This window comes from Paramormyrops kingsleyae, chromosome 3 (genome assembly GCF_048594095.1).
Source record: "Paramormyrops kingsleyae isolate MSU_618 chromosome 3, PKINGS_0.4, whole genome shotgun sequence".
Lineage (NCBI taxonomy): Eukaryota > Metazoa > Chordata > Actinopteri > Osteoglossiformes > Mormyridae > Paramormyrops > Paramormyrops kingsleyae.
This window is the reverse complement of record NC_132799.1, coordinates 15,481,391-15,504,300: the sequence shown is the minus strand read 5'-3', so window position 1 is coordinate 15,504,300 and position 22,910 is coordinate 15,481,391. Positions and strand designations below refer to the sequence as shown.

General features: G+C 48.1%; 1 protein-coding gene across 2 annotated transcripts in view; it reads left to right on the top strand.

The window, feature by feature from the left end:
* Nucleotides 1-22,910, top strand: part of LOC111839985 (protein kinase C epsilon type) — an 86,662-nt gene that overhangs the window by 15,564 nt on the left and 48,188 nt on the right. For both annotated transcript variants that reach the window (XM_023804352.2, XM_023804351.2), the window contains exon 2: nt 11,863-11,926. In XM_023804352.2, the coding sequence (XP_023660120.1) occupies nt 11,863-11,926 (64 nt within the window). The remainder of the gene's footprint in view (nt 1-11,862; nt 11,927-22,910) is intronic.

Below are 22,910 nucleotides of genomic sequence, written 5' to 3'. Positions count from 1 at the left end.
TCCGATTCTCTTTATTGTGTGTGTGTGTAAGTGTGTGTGTGTGTGTGTGTGTGTGTGTGTGTGTGTGTGTGAGATTTTCACTGGCACGCAGATCTGTGTGGGTGTGAGCAGCAATGCATATGGGTTTATTTTGTACAACTAGGCGTGATTGTTCCGTTTCATTTGTTTTAATAATGACTGTCATACATGCCAGCAGGTGTATTTGCGTCTACTTCGTATACAGCCTACAGTACATATTGTGAATTTGTCTCATTGCGTGCTTCTGTTGTGTTGCTCAGTTTTGTTTTTTAATTATTATTTTTTTAATTTAGACATTTTTCTAGAATGTCTTTCTAGGGCTACTCAGTTGGGGTGGGCGTCACTTTAGGGTGATTTTTGGGGACGTACACTGCAGGTTCCCAGTGGTGACATGCTTTTCCAGAATGCAGGGATTGTCCTCCCTGTGAGCGGCTTCTCCGACGTTCCGTCCTCGTTTTCAGCAAGTCCCTGGCTTACGTTGTGCTGGGCGTTCAGCTCCACCCTTTCTGCTGCGCGTAAGAGATTCTTACAGGTGCGCTTACGGATGCTCTCTCAGGCTATTTGCATACCTGGCTGCATTTTACGTTTACTTTTTCAAGACCTGGAAGCGGATTCTCAGCAATAGGATCTCTCTAGATGGCTTCCAGGAACAGCGCACCTTGCCAATGAGGTGACGCGATTTTTCGCTGCTCATTTTTCTACGGTTTGTGGAGGCTTATGTGTGTGAGGGGTGGTTGGGGGATGTAACCTGATAATGCCTAACTGGATGAAGTGGGAAGAGGCGGATCAATAGATGCCCTGATGGAGGGTGAGGTTGTGACTTTGGAGGGGGGGTTGGGTTTGGGGTCAGGGCCGAGCAGGGGAGGACTGGGGTTCCGTCAACGTGGGAACGGTTCATTGTTGCATAACCAGATCTGCTACTGTTCCACAGCTTATCCCGGGATTTAATCCCTCACAGTCTATCTCTCTTCACTTTCTGGCATGAATCCCTTGGCTTTACTGCCTACCCAGCACCTCCATGGACCACAGCATATCCAAAGCACGTTATATAACACAGCATAATTTAAACATTAGGAGGCTCATCTCACCCCCTTATACTCCCGTCTCTCCCGTGACCGTTTCACCTGCAAGAAAATTGATACCAGTCATTCCCGTCTTCAACTGGACTTTTGAGATCTTACCTTCAGTGGAATTGCTGTTCCTCAGTGCTGCTCGGAGTGAGTCCCTTCCAGGTGTGTCAGCCTGTCACCATTCGGCAGAGAGGCACTCCGCGTTGCGTCTTCTGCTTCAATAAACCTCATTCTCGTGCCTGGGTCAGGGTCCTTCACACTCACGTGTAAGGGCCACCAGTCTTTTAACTCAGACAAGGGTGTGCTTCCAAAAAACAGTTTGCCGCATTAGAAACCAAAGGATGGCATGTTTAATCGCTGTAAGCTTTGCTCCAGCGCTACTGTACCAAAGAATTACACACAGGTAGTATCCTCTAGACCCACCAATGCTTCTGTAGTCAAACTATATTACAGTTTTATACAGTTTGTTATGCTTATTACATGTACTAGACTAATGATACACTCCGTGGCCACTTTATTAGGTACCTTCTAGCTAGAACCAGGTAGGACCCGCTTTTTCCAGCAGAACCACTCCAAGGGGAGACACGCCTTCCTGCACTGGAGCTTCATATAAGCTCTTAGTTTTGCACTCGTGGCTTTCCTCTTAGCATTAATGAGCCTGGTTTTCCTCCTCTGACCTCTCATTAACTAGGTGTTTTTGGGTATTTTCATTGTACCATCCACTGTAAACACCAGACACTGTAGTGTCCCAGGAAGGTGCACTGGTTCTGAGATGCTTGGGCAGATCGCGTCTGGCACCCACAATGCCGGCATGTTCAGAATCAGTAAGAGTAGCGATTCAAACACTAAGTGAACTTCTTGCCCCTGTCTGTATGCTCCATGTATTCAGTTGCAGAGAATTGATTTGCTGTTTGGAGGAACAATCTGTTTGCATTAACAAGCAGGTGTATCTAATAAACTGGCCTCTGAGAGTATGTAAGTGTCTGTGACAGAGTAAAGCGATCTTCAGTGTCTGCTGGCCTGGCATGACACCTAAACCACTTTTATTTGAGGTGTGCCATCCATTATTCAACAAGGACAAATGAGTGTGGGAGTGACATACCTGTGCAGCCCGCGGGGCCTAGGTGTCGACACACTGCTAGGGCGGATGAATACGCCGTGCCCCGTGCCGCTGCAGTGTTTCGGCATTGCAGCAGAGCTGCCGGTGCGGAGGAAGAATACGCAAATGCGGAATAGGACGAAGCCAGCGGAGAGCCGGGGCATAATCTCCGGCGTGATTAGTCTGATTGGAGCGGCGATGCTAAGGGTTGCCATTTTCACAGGCGCCGCTCTATGGTAATGAGACCCCGGGCCTGTTTCTAAGCCGTCTGTCTGTCTACTGGGTATAAAAGCCCAGATGAAAGCAGTTCATTATGTGTCCACTTGTGTCTGAGAGGACATCCAAAGATCTCACTCTCTTGCCTGCTCTTTCTCTTTGTGGGAGGAGGAGTGAAGTTGGCAGTGGAGCAGGGGGGGCGGGGGGGGGGGGGGGTGTTGTTAACACTCCTACCCATGATCATCTTGGGCACCTACCGATGCTAATGACGCTAACTGAATGTTCTCTTACCCTCTGCCGTCCGCAACTGTTGAAACAGCAGAGGCTCTTAAGCTATCGGACGAGCTGAAGTCTGCTGAAGTGTCTATGGCTTCTACATTATTTACGGGGTTCTGTTCCCTTTATGTAAACTTGTGCTCAGCTCTCCTCACCGCTGTCCCTTCTGCCACTGATGTTGTTTTGGACGGGAGTCTGGATGATCCTTTCAGGTTTGTCGGTGCTCTGCGCTGTTCCGTTAGCATGCAGTCTGGGACCCGCTGGTCCCTATGACACCAAGTTCAAATCCAGTGCAGTCTACCGTACGACTGCGCTACCTGAGCCAGGGTTAATGAACCATCTCCCAACCTTACCCTGTGCTGCAGAGGCATTTAACGCCTCTACCCCCGTTCCCCAGCGCTCCACAGAAAGTACGGCCTACTCGTTCTGCCGATTAGAATCACATCCTGAATTTCCCAGGGATAGGGAATTCCCAAAGTCCAGGGTGGGGCTGCTAAAGGACTCATGCTGCGCTTCTCTGGCTCAGCCTCGCCTTCCCCCGGCTGGTATTGACTGCATCAGTCCACAGGAAGCTCTTTGGGTAAAAAGGCGGAACTTCATCCAGATGTCGTCCAGAGCCCGTAACAGTAGTCAGGCTCTCTTTCTGCTCCCTTCATCCTGTCCTCATCCCCATGTTCCTCATCCCTTTATATCCTCCACTATCAAGAATTTGGTGACTACTGTTTGTGAAACTCGCCTGCGATTATAATAATATGATTTCAGGGAAAATAACCTTTTTCTTTTTTATCTTATCCCTTTTCACCGCTTGCACTTTAAAAAGCCACGATAAGAGTTTTTTTCTTGCTCATCATTGTCTTTGCTCCCCTTGTAATAAAAAGAAACCGGCTTTGTTTAGTGCTGTTAGTCTCCCAGCACTCCGACAGCAGTGCAGACCGCAGTGTGTCCTCAGTGCGGGGGGTGGGGGGGTTCAGCAGCACCCTCCAGGACAGTCTGGCGAAAGCCTCACCTGCAGAGTGGCCTGCTGGCACACGCTGGCACACGCTGGCACTGTCCCGAGGCCAGAGATTAAACACAGCGTCTCCTGCATTCTCTCAGGGCGGCCCTAACCTTGCTCTGTCTTTTGCTATCTCCCTCTCTGTTTACGACAGGGATAAACACTGTCCCCTTCCCCGGTTCGGGAGCCAGCCTTGCAGTCACTCTCTGGGGCCACAGGTCCTTTGTAGCCCCCGTTCTCGCCCTCGTGCTTCACAATGCGCCAGTTCGGCGACCTAAAGTAACACAAAGTTACACAAGCGTCCGCGTCTCCTGCCACCCGCTGATCCGGCAAGGCCTTTGCTGAATGGGGGTGGAGCTTAACTGGCTTTTCCTCGCAGTGCACACTGGCTTTTCCTCGCAGTGAACACTGTGTGCCCCTGGTGTCCTGCACCTTGGAGCCCAGGCCTGGCTGGGAGCAAGGTCGACGTCACGCCAGTTACAGCCCGGGGGATTGATTCTTTAACCAAGAACAGTGCAGGACACACTGACGTGCTACAGATAGCAGTGACCCACATGAGGTCATAAGCCGACTCTATTAAATTAATTCCCGAACGGGAGGCTGCAGTGAGTTTCTGGGCCACAGAGGGATTTTGCTTCCCAGGATGCAGCAGGGCGTATGTGGTCCTGTCGGCACGGAGGCCTGATGTAACCGCTTGGACGATGGGCTTTTACCTGTTTCACCAGAGTGCCAGAGCGAGTCGGGTGAAACAAAAGCCCTCGAATCAAATTAAGAGGCGTTATTTAATTTCCGGGCGCTTCCAACCAGAAGAGAGGTGGAGGAGCTACCTAGGAGATCAAAGATGAAGTCCACGTCTGCTGCACATTGACCTGGCTTGCCATGCGGTCGCTGGCACCTCAGTCATGTCGCCTAACGCGCGACTTAACTAGTGGGATTCACAGCGCTTTGTGTGCCAGGCGTCCCTCCTGGCACACTGGCTCTCCCTGCGCTGTGTGAAGCCACTGACATAATGGAGGAAGTCCCTGTGTCAACATTTGCATTTGCCGTCTATGAACAGGCCGCATGTGTGTTCGGCGCGACGTCCGTGACACGGCTCCTTCACCCATCTCGCCTTCAGATGGCTGCTCCGGGCACCTTTGCGATCTGAATGCCGTGTTCCGAACACGAAGAGCTCTTATTCACCGATGATTCAGTGGCAAATGTTTTCAACGCCAGTGCCTTCGTCGGTTATCATCAGGTGTTGTAATTGGTGACACATTACAGTGCGACGGCCTTTGTCGTCACAGACCGCTCGGAGACGTGCTGTGACAGCAAAGGATTCCTTCTCCATCTGCGAGCGAAAGTAGGCCTTCTGGAGCGTGTCATTCACCCGGCCCGGCGACTTCATGCCAGATGAGCCCATCCGGTTATGGCGAGGGCAGCAGCAACATTTTGGGAGGTACACCTGAGGTTAATTTGTGATTCTCTTTGCACAAAAACATAGACTTTAAGCACCCCCCCCCCCAGCTAATCTCAGCGCCGGCCTGCACTCTGCATGGACAGATTCACGGTACTTGCATGTTTATTTGGCAGACATATGCACAGTACACAGACACACACCTGGTTTGTCTCCGGTTGGACAGAGACACTTGATTCCCTTCCCACTCATAAAATCATTCTCCAGATCTCCTGTGTTGACGTTTGGCGGTCGCTGTTTGGGTGATTTTTATGGAGGTTCTTGTTTTGAAGACTTTGGTCTAGTGGTGAAAAGGTGATCTGTCTCAGCGAGGAGAGCGAGCTGGGATGAGGAGGTCCTGGGGACAGTGAAATGTGTGGTGCTGTATTTAATCTGTCACTCTGGATAAATCAGGGCAGAGAGTGAGACAGAGAAAAGAGAGAAAGCGAGGTCCCAGGCAAGTTAATAAACAACCTGTACTGTAAGTGGACCCAGCTTTTTGCTTGTCCTGTAAGCTGACAGAGCACCGAGCCAGATCGCCCTGCTCTAATGGACTGGGCAGGGGATGGGGTGCAGACCTGCCCAATATCAGGTGCCAGGAGAAGCAGCCTGTGCTTCTGTTGGTTGCCTTCAGGCCCTGACATGGGTACAAACTGGTCAATCCTGCGCTTGGAAACTACAGCTATTTTCCCTCTTGCTTACCCTTGGAAGTCAGTTAAACTGCACAGGGACCCTTCTGGTTATGTGAACACACACAGGTAAGTGCACATGGATGGGTAACATGCTAGAGTCACCTTCCCCCTTAGCACTGTCCGTTATTTGAATGCATCTCTCTCACACACACACACGTTTGTATTCAAATCTTTGTGGGGACCGTCTTTTCATTTCTATGGGAAAACCCCTAATCTCAACAATGACAACCTTTATCCCTACCCAGCCCTAACCTTAATCAAAAGTAACCAAACAAAATACAAGACTTTTGGCATTTTCAGTTTTTTGATTGTAGTCACAGACTATTATTAAATTTAGTTTCCCTTTGAGGGGACCAGCAAAATGGCCCCGTCAAGCGAAAAAAAAGTTTTTATCATGTTATTCTGGACATTTAGTCTCCACAAGGAAATATATACATAACACACGGTCGTGCACACACAGACACACACGCAACATGCACACACACAGACACACACGCAACATGCACACACACACAGACACACACGCAACATGCACACACACTCACACACAGACACACACGCAACATGCACACACACTCACACACAGACACACACGCAACATGCACACACACTCACACACAGACACACACGCAACATGCACACACACTCACACACAGACACACACGCAACATGCACACACACTCACACACAGACACACACGCAACATGCACACACACAGACACACACGCAACATGCACACACACAGACACACACGCAACATGCACACACACACAGACACACACGCAACATGCAGACACACTCACACACAGACACACACGCAACATGCACACACACTCACACGCAGACACACACGCAACATGCACACACACTCACACGCAGACACACACGCAACATGCACACACACACAGACACACACGCAACATGCAGACACTCACACACAGACACACACGCAACATGCACACACACTCACACGCAGACACACACGCAACATGCACACACACTCACACGCAGACACACACGCAACATGCACACACACTCACACGCAGACACAGCACGCGCACACACTCACACGCAGACACAGCACGCGCACACACTCACACGCAGACACAACACGCGCACACACTCACACGCAGACACAACACGCGCACACACTCACACGCAGACACACACAGACACAGCACGCCCACACTCACACGCACACACAGACACACACAGACACAGCACGCACACACACTCACACACAGACATAGCACGCACACACACAGACCTTTCCTTCCTTAGCGTTATTCTATATATAGAGAGTGCCACACCTGAGAAAGGAAACATGCTTATGAATGAGAGCTTGCTGCTTCACAGGAAATGGGGGAGGGGCCTGAGATAGAGGAATACCAAACGTGCTGCTACTCCATCAATGTCCCAGATGACATCAGCACCTGAAGGTGGAGGCAGGGGTTAGGGGGCGGGCTTGGCAGCACAGGGCCTGCGGCTGGGCCTCAGCATTCTGGAGATTGTTGCGAACAGGAGCTTTGCGAGTCCCAGGAGAAAGCTGCACACTGGCCGACATCTGTCTGCTTTAGCTCACCTTGCAAGCCTCGGAAAATGTATCACGGTACTGGGCTGTGCTGGTTAAATAGCAGTAGTTTACGAAGCTGGCTGTTCTAGATTATACAACATGCTGAGAGCACATGTGCAGTGCAAACAACCGCGTGCTGTGACACTCTCCTGTCTAATGCACATTTCACACTGCTGCTGTCTTCCGGGCCTCTTAAGACATTGTCCTTCCTGCAGTGTCACCAAGAGAATGTGCAGGTCAGTGTCGGATATCCTAACCTTATGTGCTGTGGTTGGAATTAGTCGGGACCTCACACAGATGCCTATAGACTCCGGCCAGTGTTTGATGTAAGGAAACTGAAGTATGACTCAGGAAAAATCCCATTACTCTAAGAAGAAATACAATTATTGTTAGATGGGAAGTGGCCATGTGCCTTGCCAAAGATCACTGCTTTTCCATCATGCTCGATAGCTGAGAGACCTTCCAGCTCCAACAGGAAGCAGCCGTCTGCCACCATATGGTGCCTCCGTGTCACCTCACACATTTATGGAGATATTCTCTGATGCTTGTAAATTTTGACTTTGTGGTCTTCATCGCCGTTGACTGCTTCCATGACACACCCTTCTCATGTAGGACGGAACTTTGAATATTAAAACCGCAGTATCTGACTATGCTCTATGTTATATGGGGAGATGCGAAGCTGAGACTGAGCCGTAGAGGGCCACGCAGGGCCAGGCGTTCCATAAAACCACTTAACGCTCACCTTGCCTGCTCGTGACCTTTTTGGAGGTGAGGCCGAGCGTCCAGATGGTCGTCCCCCCTGGCATCGTACCTGCGGTTGCCAGGCTCTAGCAGACGGGTGGATGTGTCCTCTGTTGTCCTTTCTCCTATTTCTGCTCCATCTATCTCTCAAAAAGTGGTGTCCATCTTCTGGCTTCTCTGGGGCTGGGAGTGCTCAGTGAGTGAGAGGGAAGCCAACAGGTGTGATGCACAGATTGCTAGGTGACTATAGTGTCAGCCCTCCCTCTGATCGTCAACACTCACTACGCCCCACTTCTCGCGTCTTTCAGCTGATTCCTCAAAAGGAATCATATTTATATATTTCATATGAGTCAGCACCTTTAAGATATTTATTTTCAGCCTTTTTTATAAATTTATACACATCTATTAAACATACAGGTGCAAGATGCAAGGTAAATATAGACCTAATATTAAGGCCAGGTGCTTTTTACAAACTATTAAGAACATATTAAAAACCAACTCAAAGCTAAAGTAATCGTATATTGTGAAGTTTTTGTAACAACTTCAGTGAAAGGGCTCATATCAGTGCTGTGGGCATTTGGTATGGTCACAAGACACTATTGATAGATAACCACATGAATGCATTTCGGCAAATGTCCTTGTCATTTGCTCGTTTAGAATATGCTCTGTCTATTTTAGAATAACACCAGTGTTTTTTCATTAAGGTATTTTCGTGCACTCAACCTGTTATAGGAAAAAAAAATTACCTGCAATTAGCATTGTTTATTGTTTTTTTTCATTGTGTATTTTATATAAAATGTAAATATTAAAGCTTTGAAGACCTTGGGTATCTCCCCTAGAGTGTTGTGTTGAGGGCAAGGGAGACCATTGGGTGCCCCACAGCCTAATAAGCCTGTACAGACTTCCTGGCGGTAGGTGTTCCCTAATAAAGCTGCAAACACTTGGGATCGAGGTCCACAGCTCCACTGTGGAGCCAGGAACACCACTGACTTCACAGCTAGAGCTAAATTCACAAATGCATCTTGATTATCATCGCAGTTGGAGGGGCTGTCTGTGATCCCGCTCGCTTCCGCATACTGTGAATATTCACTTCAGCTTTGCAGCCTCATCAATACAGTTAATCAGCTGGTGGCTGTTTGATGGAGGATTAACTCTTTCTCCCATCAGAGTGACACACTGTTTTAGCATATTTAGCATGTTTCGCTGCCATCCTTTTGAATGTGGGGCTTGGCGCATGGAAAGCCAGCAACGAATCTGGCTGTCTTAAAAACCATCCAGTGTAAACACTGCTGAGTTGCATATTCTATAGAGGGAGAGAACCCAGAGCAGATACCAGTTACCGTCAAGTTCTTAGAAGGCTGCAAGAGAGAGGCAGATGTACTGTTTTTCTAAATCAGTTTCGATCATAAACATCTGGCCTCCGGGCCCTAAGCTCTGTCTTCCCTGTGTGAACATGCTCGATCCAGCCCGATGCTTAATCACCAGCCACCTGTTTACTCAAATCACCTTTCCCGGGCAACAAGAAGGCCATTCGTAAGCGGAGTGGAGGCAGGCTTTGTGTTCCGTCCTGGTGGATGAGCTTTAGAAATCCGCAGGGCCTGGCATGCAGTATCAGCCATCTCCATGGGAACGAGGAGATCTGCCATGGAAACCTACGCCCAGTGGCGATGGGTAGCCACTCCCTGCTTCTGCTAATGCAGGACATGCATCAAGAAATTGATCAGGCCCCTTAGCCAAGGCTCACATCTGCAATATACTGTTTAATAATGCATGCAGAAATGTGCAGTACATCACCACCCAACCCCCAGCATTTTCTTTCAGCAGACCCCACCCCCGTATCTCAATCCCTCGCCTTGTCCCTGTCCGCCTAATGAGATTATCTAACTCCCTGAAGTAGTGCACAGGAGATGGAAGCATTTCCAGGCGAGAGCCGCCGATGATCTTCACCTGATTGTTGCTGCTGTCGGATTGGAGAGATGTGCTTTTGGGTGTAGGAGTGCTGTTGATTCCTCGGGTCACTCTTGGAGGGTCCTGCAGATGTGCTGGCCACCCGTTTTAAGAACTGAAAGACCAAACCGAATTATTGCTAAGGCTCTCTCTGTGCCGCGCTGCAAGGGGCCTCTGTTCTGACAGCCTGCGTTGTACCCACAGCTTTTTACCGTATGAAAGGGATTGTGTCACACAGGTCTGAGTTCCTGTGAAATACGTGCCATCGTCCTAAGGCATAGCTACTTGTTAGCCATCTTATCAGAACATCGTAGTGTCATTAGCTGCGTTGTAACTTGTCAGTACATCTCTACAGAAATCAGTAATCTGCAGTAATCGGCAAGGATGCAACGATGTCATGCTTGTGCACGATACCGACAAAAATGTTGGGGCACACCTCCTAATAATTTCACTCAGAGCCATAGCCACAGGTGCATAAAATCAAGCACCTAGCTATGCAGTCAGGTTTACAAACATTTGTGAAAGAATGGGTCATTCTGAAGAGCTTAGTAGAGTGTGGTACTGTCGTAGGATGCCACCGTTTGTAAAAAAAGTCAGTTTGTGAGAATTCTTTCCCAATAGATATTCCACGTTCAACTGTAGATGGTATTATTGGAAAGCATAAGTATTTAGGAACAACATAAACTCAGCAATGAAGTGGCAGACCATGTAAAGTAACAGAGCGGGTCGCTGAGTGCTGAGATGCATAATGCATAAAAGTCGTCAACGCTCTGTTGCAGAGTTCCGAACTTCCTCTGGCATTAACACCAGCACAAAAACTTTGCGCTAGAAACTTCATTGAATGGGTTTCCATGGTTGAGCAGCTGCATGCAAACATGTTCTGTGGAGTGACGAATCATGCTTCTCTGTGTGGCAGTCTGATGGACAAGTCTGGGTTTGGCAGATGCCAGGAGAACGTTACCTGTCTGATTGCATTGTGCCAACTGTAAAGTTTGGTGGAGGGGGGATGATGGTATGGGGTTGTTTTTCAGGGGCTGGGCTAGGCCCCCTAGTTCCAGTGAAGGGAACTCTTAATGCTTCTGCATACCAAGACATTTTGGACAATTCTATGCTTCCAACTTTGTGGGAAAAATTTGGGGAAGGCCCTTTTCTGTTCCAGCATGTTTATGCCCCAGTGCACAAAGCAAGGTCCATAAAGACACGGTCGGGTGAGTTTGGCGTGGAAGAACTTGACTGGCCCTCACAGTACCCTGACCTCAACCCCATCTAACACCTTTGGGATGAATTAGAATGGAGATTGCGAGCCAGGCCTTCATGCCCAACATCAGTGCCTTCATCAGTGACTTCACAAATACTTTTCTGGATGAATCGGCAAAAATTCCCACAAAATCTTGTGGAAAGTCTTCCCAGAAGAGTTGAAGCTGTTATAGCTGCAAAGGGAGTACCAGCTCCATACTGATGCCTATGGATTTAGAATGAGATATCAACGTTCCTGTAGGTGTAATGGCCAGGTATCCCAATACTTTTGCCCATATAGTATATGAGGTACTGCAGGATACATTATAGTTTTACTTAAAAAGAACAGAAACTGCTAAGGAGTCACTGGCCTGCTGTGGTGTGTCACCGCACTCCAGATTTTTGCTAGTAGATCGAATTAAACTGAATGGAGTGGAGTTAGTTGTGTTTTTTTTCTCCATTCTCTGTGCTTTAAAACTGTTAAAGTTCTGCATTTGAAATCTGTCCCACTGTAACATGATGTGATTTTTCTGACCCTCTGCTCTCTCTCCCTGTTGCCCTGCAGATAGACTTGGAGCCGGAAGGAAAGGTGTATGTCATCATCGACCTGTCAGGTTCATCCAGTGAACGTAAGAACAGCCCTTCGTATTGTTGTATTGTGTGTTTCTCTTGCCTTCTGCCAGTTGTTGGCCCAGCGTGTTTTTTTTTTTTTTTGTTCGGTTTTTTTTTGGGGGGTGGGGTATTTTTTTTAACCACTCCCCAATCATATACACTGCTGCCTGCCTTGTTATATGCCATTATATGCCACACCCCTCACTTTTTGAGATCCCTCTTTCAAATCTTCTCTTTTCAATCATTCCCTCTTTCTTTTATGGGGTAAGATAAAACAGAAATGTGTCAAGGTCGACTGCAAGCTACTTTTATGTGCCGAACAGTCGCCACAGCAGCAGGAAATGGACAGTTAGCACTTCCTGCGACTGAAAGTTGGATGACTCAGTGAGAAGCAGTTAACTGCTAGCAGTCTGCTGTCGGTTCTTACACCAGATAATGACACTAGATAAATTTCTGCAGCCTGTAGTTTTAACGGTAAAGTTAGTAGTTCATACGCATATATTTGTGAGGATGGGAGAGGTTACAGGGCATGGCAGGAATATTACAAACGGACAGTTTTTTAGGGGAGATTGGGGCCAGGAGTCAGCCCTGTATGGGAAGCCATAGCGGCAGAAAACCCAGCAGCAAACGGGTGATACTCTTGGCACTAACTGCCACAAATGGCTGGCAGCCTGCAGCCAACTCTAAATATTAATACTTTGCAGTTTTATGTTTACAAAGAGCTGGGAGATTTTCTTTCCCTCCAGAACACCAGAGTAGGGGGTAGGGGCAAGTTCTGCTGTCCTGTACTGAGCGATCAAAGCCTTCTCAGTAAGAAACCGCATCAGCAACAACAGTAGAGATCAACGTGCACAGAGCTCAGTCATGAGTCTCACAGTCCCTTCTGCGGTGGGGTGGCTGCAGTGATGCCGAAGTCTGGTAAACAGACAGGTGGATGCTCAGCACATGTGGAGGCGGCTCATCTTTACTGGTGGAAGATCGAGAACAGTGTGAGACCTCACAGCTGGAGGAGTAGAGGGAGGAGTGTAAGATGAAATTCAAGGGGTGAAAGGAAGGGGTGGCTGTATAAGCACACCTTAACATTTTCTCCACCCATTGTCAACAGACTACAGACCATCCTATCAGTATCCCTTTCATCAGCAGGACATGTGACCTTTCCTAGTTGCTTTTTTCCACTATGAGAATAGGTCGAGAACAGCTCATCTCCTGCAGCTCTGTTTAGAGAATTTCAGTGTTTGTTTTCACCGCAAGCCCATGAGCCTGATCGCAGTATTGATGGTCTGCTCCTCATGGTGGTCAATAAGTCAGCGATCAGTTAGAAGGTCTGGCCCCTGATCAAGGCCTTCGGTCCAACAAAATTCCAGGTATTGGCAAAGTAAAGTGCAACCGGGGGAAGAAAAGACGGGATCACAAGCAAGGATTTAGCCAATAACAAGCCAATGTTTGGTTCATCATTAAACGTGGGCTGCTCTGCACTTGTTTTGGGCCAAAGTAGCAGGTTTGGAAGCTGTCAGTTAGCTAAAGAGAGAGGGTTGGAGCTCCAGTAGAGAGAAATGACCTGTCAGAGGCCTGGAAAGTGTGTACTTGCTGTTGACAAAGCTATGACACACAGTAAAACAAAGCTAGGAGTACACAGGATGCAAAGAGGAGGTGGGAAATTGAGGGGCAGCTCAACGACAGAAAGTATCCTACCCCCAAACTGAGTTTTTTAGTTTAGCTTACATTACCCAGCTTCAGCTAAGTAAACAGGTATATGAAACAAAAAACTTTGGCAAAACTTTTTTGATACCTACACTTTTTGTGGTGGATTAACTAGTATTTATAATATGGTGCGTTGCATCTCAGCTATGAAAACATCCTCTCCACCCCGAAGTGTTGTAATACAGCTTGTTAAGTATTAAGTATTGAGTTTTCCAGTGTGGAAACATTGCTTTATTTCTCTGTTAAATTGGCACCTGGTTGTGGAAACAGAAGAAGGAGGGAGAGTAAGCCAATCGGCCACCAAGTCCATAGGTCAGACGCTGTTTAAATGAAGGTGTGAAATGGAAAGACAAGGGGAGTTTTTCTCATTACTGTAAAGTAACGTCACGCTCTGATGACAGCACAGTGGCAGCCTTCAACACCCAGCATGCATCAGGCAGGGCGTGACTTCCACATCCTCTCTGGAACGCAGCTTGTAATGTGATGAGGCTTCAAGATGGTGCTGCGTGAGGAAACCAGACCAGATGTTGCGAAGCAAACGGAGAACGAGGTGCATGTACTGCTTCTTAAAAGCCCAATGGTAATCGAGTTTGGTCTTTGGTGTAATGCCTGGTCGTGTATCAAATGGCCACTCGGCTGCCTGGATCTCTTTCTTTGTGTTGGCTCCTTTGTGGAGAGCGGCCGGCTTCAGACTGTCTCCAGAAACGATTTCAAAGAGCAAGAGTGGAGATAAATGGATTAGGGAGGTGTGTCGATGATAGCTTCGCTGTTAGTCCATTACAGGATGGCGTGGAGAAAGATAGAGAGGTTAGTGCTCAGCCATGAGGCCGGAAGTTGGGTTGACCGCAAAGATGAGATCGGGATCATCTGGAAAAGCGTGCATGGTCACCGTGGTTTATTCTGTCTGTGTCAGACGCTCTACCTGAAGGCCAGAGCAATCATCATGATTAGAAAGATCGAATCCATCTCAAATCATTAATAATAATTCTGATAACATTTATTTGTATGGGAGTGACATGTTCATAACTTGTCTTTCCTCCCCAATAAATCATATCCCCTAAGGATAAAGGATGTCAGAGAGATGCAGAGAGAGGGGATGTCTGCCAAACTGAGACACCATTTAAAAATCCTTAGTACCCCTGGTGCTGCCTCTAATGGTGCTCCCGCTTGCTAACACTTACGATTGCAGTTTGCGAAGGACAGATTGAATCCCTCTTCTCTGTGAGCCCTGCTTTGAGCCGATTTCCCCTTGTAGCACACCAGAGGCACAAAACACCCTTTGCAAACTTAGCCCCACGGGGTCTCGGTTTCTGTACAGGAAACAGGGAAGGCTAGAGAGCCATCGGTGAGTCTCTGGTGGGCACCCAGGATTGCTGACACTGTCTGATTCTGGTGCCGAGTACAGCCCACTCTTCCCTTTGTGAGAACAGCCCAGTTCCGCACACAAATCCCTGCTCCAGTTCTCTACTGAAGAACGGCCAGTAAAGTTACCTCTTTTTTGCATCACATTTGTTCAAATAATGCAGGTTTGGGTGGACATTATCTCAGCATTACTCGCTGGGCGACCCCCCCCCAAGTCCTCCCTGATGGTTATCCGTGCACTCCATGAGATGTCCTGGTTGTATGCCGCCCCTGGTAGTTTATAAATAAACTTTCCTCTGTTGCTCGTCCTGTGCACACCATTGGGTTTGTGTGAACGGACAGGGCCTGTGGTCGCGATGCTGTCAAACAGGAAGGGAGGGCTAAAGGCCCTTTGTCGTGATGGGGCCAAAATAGACCATTGTTGTGAGAATCCAGAGAGGAAAAAAAACAACAACAGCAACCTGTCAGAGGACGAATGGAAGCCAAAACTGCTGAAGTGACATACTGTACTGGAGATGCACGCTTGGCAGTCCGACTGCTTCATCCGTGTTACTGTATGAACGTAAGTTACTAGAAAAAGCAGCAGCGTGAATCAGTCTAACGTGGAGTAATGCGTGATGTTTTAGCTTGAAACTTAAGCGGTTGTTGGGTTTGCAATGGCTGCTTATAAGTGGCTGTAAAAACCCAGTTAGGCTCCTGCATTTGGGCCATGGAAATGACAACACCTCCGACCCTGGTTATGATGTGCCAGGAAGTTCACCATCTGTGGCACAACGGTAAAGTTCTGTTGTCTCATCAGAGGCGCAAACATCCAATTACAGAGTGTGGGTGGCCATTGTGTCGCCCAGCATGGAAGCTGAGAATATCAGCTGAGCGACACTGCGGGGGGACGAAGGGGGTCTGCCCTCCCTGGTCTGGGAGGTGAAGTGGAAACAGAAGCAAACTAAAGTTATGTCAGACTGGGGGGTTGAGGGTACAGAGATCTGCTGAAGTTATTCATCACATTGGGTGTAGGATGCAATGAGCTGGTTGCGTCAGAAGCAGTGAGTAGATTTGGATTCGTAGCCCGGCAGCTGTCTGGAGGAGTGACTGCCTTGGCATCCGCTTCAAAGACTGAGGCTTCATTTAGGATGACGCCAAGCACATTGTGCTTATTGCAGTGCACTTTAAATGTCATGCCAGACCCTTCTGGAACCTGTGTGTTGTTTTATGTGTGGCAACATGTCTCAGTCAGCCTGAGGTGCAGCTTGCAGTGGCTGCATGCTGCTCTCTCCTTCTGCCTCGCGGCTCTCTGTCTGCCTCACTTTTACAAACATACCCTTTCCTAAATTCAGGTTCATGCGTGTTCCCAGAAACACACACAGCCCTTTTCAAAAGAGAGACACACAATGGACAGCCACATTGCTATTTGACTGTCTGATTTCTCTTCAGATAAGTAATATTACAGCTTCTGTCCGCAAAGATATAGTTGATATATTGCACATATACCAAGCAAGCAAATCAAACTGAAATCTGAAATTTGAAGCATATCCTGTTATAATCCAAGAGCAAACTGAAAGCAAAACAGGCTAACAGGAAGTGCTTCTGCTGGCCACAGGGCAGCAGGGAACAGGCAGCCCCCAGCCTGACTTGAGAGGTCATGTGACCAGAAAGCTTCATCCTGCCCTGGATGCAGTTTCCTGGCTCCTACTGCTGGCCGGCAACCAGGCCAGCTGCTCTGAAGATGAAACTCTCTCACTGTTGGAAGATAACTTTGCATCTGTTGAACTTTCTATACATTTATGACAGCTATTTTGCTTCTCCTGCTAAAACGGGCTTTGTAGCTTTCCTTTGGAGACCTGCTAGGCCCGCAAACGTGGCATACAAAGCCAGGACTATTTAGCAGTTGCTCTTCCTCTGCTCCTGTTTGTTAACCCTAAACGGAAGGTAAGGTCATCCTCACGGAGCTTGGAGTTACGCTGGAATCCGTCATACTCCACGGCAGCCATCCAAACCCTCGCGGCACCCAATGATTGGATGAAAACGTGATCTGCTTTGCAGTTTATTTTAAACCCCTCTCCACACTGCAAGGCATTGTCCTGTGTTTCCTTTGAAATCCCCCCTCCCCCTGCCCCATACACCCGATCCGACATTGAGCTGAGATACATAATATAATAATATGATAGACTCTAGTAACCTAATACTGATTAACGGAAAAAGCTTTAATAATTGATTGACCATTCATTTGATATGCAGATCCTTATAACACTAGACGAGAAGCAAGTTCAATGACTGGAGGCTAGTATGTGTAATAAAGCCATTGATTGGCTGTCAGCATGTGTTAAAACAAAAAGTAACAGTAGAAGTATGTTAACACATTCCTAAAATTAAAATAAGTAAATTATGGAACTGAGGTGTGAATGAGTTGAAGGTCCTTTCTGCCGTAGCAGCTGGGTTATTGAGTATGTTGTTAACCAATGCTGGGTTTAACACTGTTATGTTACAAGGCAGAGGTCACACACTGTAGCTACAAGAAAAACTCGAACCGCCCCATTTCCACTCCAGTTCTCTACCTCCTCCCACTGCCTTTTCTACCCTTTTCCCCTGGACCTTTGCATATATCCCCCAATCACACCACCTTAGCCTCTTCTGGCTTGCTGCTCTGCCAAAACATGAGCTATTTTTGCCGGAATTTCACTGGACAGAGTGTGGCTTTCCACCAAGGATGCTGCATACGCCTCATCCCAGTGAGCACAGACGGGTTACGTCAGCTGAGCAGCGATGTCCGTGTACCTGTCCCCGCATCTATGTCAGAAGGTCCTGTAAGAGAACGAGGCACGTGCACGTCAGTCAGCGACGTCTGCAAGCTTGTCTGTCGCAGTGAGCGATCCATTCCCAGGAAGTCGGGGAATTAGCAGCTCTTCACAGGCTCTTATCGAAGCTGGGGTGTGATCACGCTTTTCCCATCGGCCTCACGGGCGACCGGCTGAGAGGGACAGAAGGAGACTTGGAGTGGACCTGGCCCGGATCTGAAGCTAGCCCACACACAAGCCGGGCGTTTTCGAGCAGTCGAGGTGATCCAGTACAGTCCGTCAGTTTAGGCTGATTTATTTTACTGAGAAGCTTAGCTGCCTGCAGACAGGGGTGCAGTGGGGGCATGGAGACCCTGGCAGACTGGGGGGGGGGGGGGCAGCAGCACTTTACAGGGGACCTTGTATACATAAATTAATACAGTTATATAATATATGAGGGAGAGGGGACAAGGTGACATTTTGTCAGGGGGGGCAGAAATACAGCCTGTTCCTGCATGCAGATGCATATTCAACACAGTAAACCTCTAAATTAACTGGCCAGTTTGGTAACACTGGAGCTCTCCAAAGGTTACGTACACTGTGTTGTACAGTGTACAGTGCAGTGCAGTTATTTGTCTGGTCAGTATGCATTTTGATAGGACCCTCTTCCATCACTACAAAAGGACACAGCAAAACTAGCTGTGTAAGTATGAAGCTGACAAGTAGACAACTTTGGCACACAAAGCTCTCAATGTTTATATCCGAGTAGAACAAGGATACTTGCTTCATATATTTTAAATGGGCAGGCAGATTGCCATACATGATTTCTAATTAAGTATCTTACGCAGCACCGTGGCACTGTAATGCACTGCGGGAGAGTTACAGGTGTGTTACCGGTCCTGAAGGGAGATGCTGACACTGTGGCAGCCTGAGCGCAACGTCAAAGTTGCCAAATGGCCTGACCAAGGAGAAAAATGCACCAAAATGGCAGGAATGCACAAATGCATCACAGCGACATCCACAGGGCAAGTGGGCAGAGGGGGTTCAGCTGCCCCCGTTCCGTAACGAAAGGGTGATCAATCTCACACTGCTGGCAGTGCGGCTGAAAATAGTCAGGGACACGGGGCCCAGTGCTGTGAAGAGCACTGCTATTTTCGACCCTGCCCCAGGCTGCTGGCTCTGGATTGCGGTGTGATGGCACAGCATCGTCTCTGCCGCCGGCCCACTTTGTCCCGGTCAGTCCCCCAACGGACCCTAGGTCTGCTAAGAAGACGAGAGCAGGGGACGGGCCCATGCTGGTCACGTCCAGCTTCTCCGGCACGGTTGCAGTGGAACGCCTTCGTTTTTAGCCATGCTGATGGACATTTATTCAGTTAAAACGTTAAGACAGTTTATGTGATGTATTTCATTTCTTGTGATGTCACACTATTGGTTCTTGTTCAGATTAATCTGTGGGACAGCTTGTTTCTTTTATTCACAGGTGAGGGGGGGATCTGTGGCATTTTGTAGTATGGTGTTGAAGGGGGTGGTGTGCGGTTCAGTGGGCTAAGTCTCTGTGCCCATAATCAGAAGATCACCAGTTCAATCATCAGCAGAACATTGAAGTCTGTGGGCCCATTAGCAAGGCCCTTAAGCCCCAGGTCCAGGGTGCCACATGTTGGCTAACCCTCTGCTGTGACTCTCAAGCTGTGCAGAGCAAGAGAGGCAAAGAGAATGTACTTGTACAAAAGGCAAATAAAGCACTTATTGTTATTATTATTATTATTATTAACTTTGACAAGGCAGGAATCATGCACATTTAACAACCAACAATGCTATAGAAACGGATGTCTCCGCATTTTACATTTTTCTGCATTCAGTACCTTGAAGCACCGAAGCTCTCTTAACATCTGAGTCAAGACGACGGTCCCAGAACAGCTGGCCGTGCTGGAGCAAACGCTGCTGTATCTGGCACAGGATGAATTGCTGGGAGACATTTTCCAGCTCCTGCTGCTGCTGGCAGGCAGTTATAAGCACCCAGGCATTATAAAGGATACAGGTTCTGTCCAATGGGAGCTGGGCGTGGCGTGTTCTGTCCAATGGGAGTGGGGCATGATGTGTTCTATCCAATGGCACCTATTTAAGTTCTGGCTGCGGCTGGTCAGTGCCTGGTCAAATTAGGAGCGGTGGGGGTTGCTGATGGCAAGTTCGGGATTAGGCATGTGGAATGTAATTCTTAATGAAATCAATGTGATGTCAGCAATGTGTCTCATGAACATGCTGACCTATCTTTCTGGACTTGGGGCACTGTAGTCTCTGTCCTCAGCCCTGGGCTGGTACTCAGGGTCTGCTGTCAGAGGATGTATCTGCAGAGTAAGCGCACGCTCTGCCTACTCCTTGCTCCCCTCTGTATGGACGGTAACTTCCGGGCCATCTGTTTTTTTTAAATAATAATCTTATGGGCATTTTATCTTCACTGCTAAGGCAGTACATTTTTGGTAATAGAATATGCTACGGAATGACCTGCTTGTCGTAGGGAATTTATTATTGTCATACCCAGTGACATCCAGGTTTGACCAGTTATGTGAGAGGACACCTGGCCTTCACTGTCCGTGCCAAAAATAGCAGGAGGATCAGTGGTGGCCTTGCCCCCCCCCCCCCCCCACCGTTTTCATGTCAGCTGACTCACACAGGACCAATCAAAGCCCTCCTGGAGGTTCACACGTGTTGCCTGTGGCGTAACACTCCAGTACCCAAGCGAGCTGCATTGTGCAGATTTGCATAACAGATAGGTTACGTGGCTTCAGAGTTCCTGAGGTCATCGGGGTGTGTATAGCTGGCTTAGTGGTGTCCTCCCCCAAGCCTGCAGCCCCACCACCAGTCGCAGGCTATGTGTGTGACATTTAGCTGCTGAAAAACATTACCCTGCAAGCAGCTGACGTCCTGTCCTGACTAAGTTGGTCTATATCATACCTCCCACTGCATCTGTGACTTTGAGCTTGCATAGCTCCTACCTACTCAGTTCTACTTTTAACTTAAATTTCTTTCACCAAGGACATTTCTGCCCAAGATGCGTGTTAACAAATAGGGAATGTGCATAAAAACCATATGTGGCATATGCTCAATAAGAAAGAAGAAAGCTGTATATTTGTCTTCTTTTTGATGAACTGCACGAAGCCTTCACTGTCAGTGCGTGAACTTCCTTGGGAGTTTGGAGCTCCGCAAGTTTCTGAACTGTTTGACTTACTATGCAAATGGCTTTGTGCAGCCAAGCAGGTGGAGGCAGTGCTGGAGGGAGGCAGTATTTTTAGAAAGGTTTTCCCCTGGTTTGGATGCTGCCATCTGTTTTGTACATCCAGCACCCTTCCAGGTCCCTGTATCTCTCCATAGTACTCATAATGTGTTCTTCCCGGTTCCTCTTTTACTGCATTCTCTCCATCGTGTTCTAGAGCTCATTGCTTCACACTGCTCCAGTGTTCTCTCCTCTGCCTCCTCTGCAGTGTCTTCCAGCTTTTCCATTTTACCACCTTCAGAATAATAGCGAATAAAGATTAATGCGACATTTACCTTTCTGTTGCATTATTTTCTCAAATTTAAACATATTTTCTGTAGAAACGTGGGTTTGCAAGGGACAGGAGAAGATAAAGATCCAGTCTCACATACAGAACATCTAACTGCTCCGAAACCAAAGAACTGTACACCGATACTCCAAAACCAGATGACTTTTTAAATAATACAATCAATTAAATCCTCTCTATAAATGGCCTCCATCCTATATTTAACAATGACGACCACCGTAGGTCTTCTATCAGAATTATGGGCATTGCGAATTGTGTTGTTGCAGCCGTCATTTAAAAAAGGTGCTATTAGTTAGCATATGGTATATGAACTGCATTAGCTATTTACTGCAGATGTGTAATATGTTGTATATTACAAGGAGCTGTCTTGCTTTTCTTAGGGCTCCTTAACATTTAATTATAACTTAGTAAGTAGTGTATTAGTACAGTTCTTCCCAACCCAGTCCTCGGGGAACCCCGGACAGTCCACGTTTTTGCTCCCTACCAGCTCCCAGCCAATCAGGAACACCGAATACCTGGTACAGGTGCCCTGGGAGCTGAGAGGAAGCAAAAACGTGGACTGGGTTGGGAAACACTGTATTACTGGATAGGACTGAGGAACATTGCATATGGGCGTGAGGCGGCGTGAGCCACAGCATAAGCACTCTGCAGATCCCATTTGAAGTTCTGCAGCCTGTGATGTCGCTGCCTCCATGTCTCGTTTTGCCTACAGTACCTTTCAGAACTTGACCTGTCACTGTTACCTCTGCACCCTTTCTTCTGCTGCCTGTGGCTCTGTCAATGATTAATTAAAGCAGTTATGGATTTCTGGCCGCACAATTAGAAGGGATACTGGTCTGGCTGCTGGTGTGCAGGAAAGGGGTCCTGCCTCTGTAAGGCTCTCCTTAGCTCAGACTGCCGCTGGTTCGTCCGAGATTCTAGTGACCACTCAGCTTGTATGTAATATGTCAACTTGGGACTTGATGCAAGCATAATAGAATTGTGATGGGTCTGATCTATTCGTATAATATACTGTCTTTGTGACCAAGCAAATATCTTTAAATTATGTTTGCAGGACAGTCTGTTGTCATAGAACAGCCTCTTTGGGCTTTATAGCGTTATGGCAACGTTGCTATTGAGGACTGCTGGGGGTTGAACAGTTACGGAAAAAGGGCCGTGTTGCCGAGCATCAGAGAATATGATGTGGTTACGGAACGTGATTCCCCGATTACCACTGTGCTTAGAGGCTCTGGCTATCGACAGACCGCTGACAGAATGTTTTGGATATCGTATAATATCTCATGATAGGGCTCTGTGATTAATTTTGTTTTAATTGGCTCCCGCCTCTCATGTCTGCTTCAGCTGGCTTTGAAAGAACCGGTCGATGGCTCTTCATGGCCGTCGCCAATTCCTCTGTGGAGTGGCACGGGCGTGGGTGCTGGAGTGGCCTGCCGGCTGCTCCGGGGCTCTGCTCCTAACCCCAGGCTGGCAGTAGGCAGCCGTAGGCGAGAGGGTGTTTGCTCTTGTTAACCGATCCCTCCGGGTCGGGGATTGAGGCAGTGGAAGACTTCCGGTCACTGCCGCTCCTGAACGCAACGACGGCACTGAGCTCGACGACTCTGCGCTCAGCC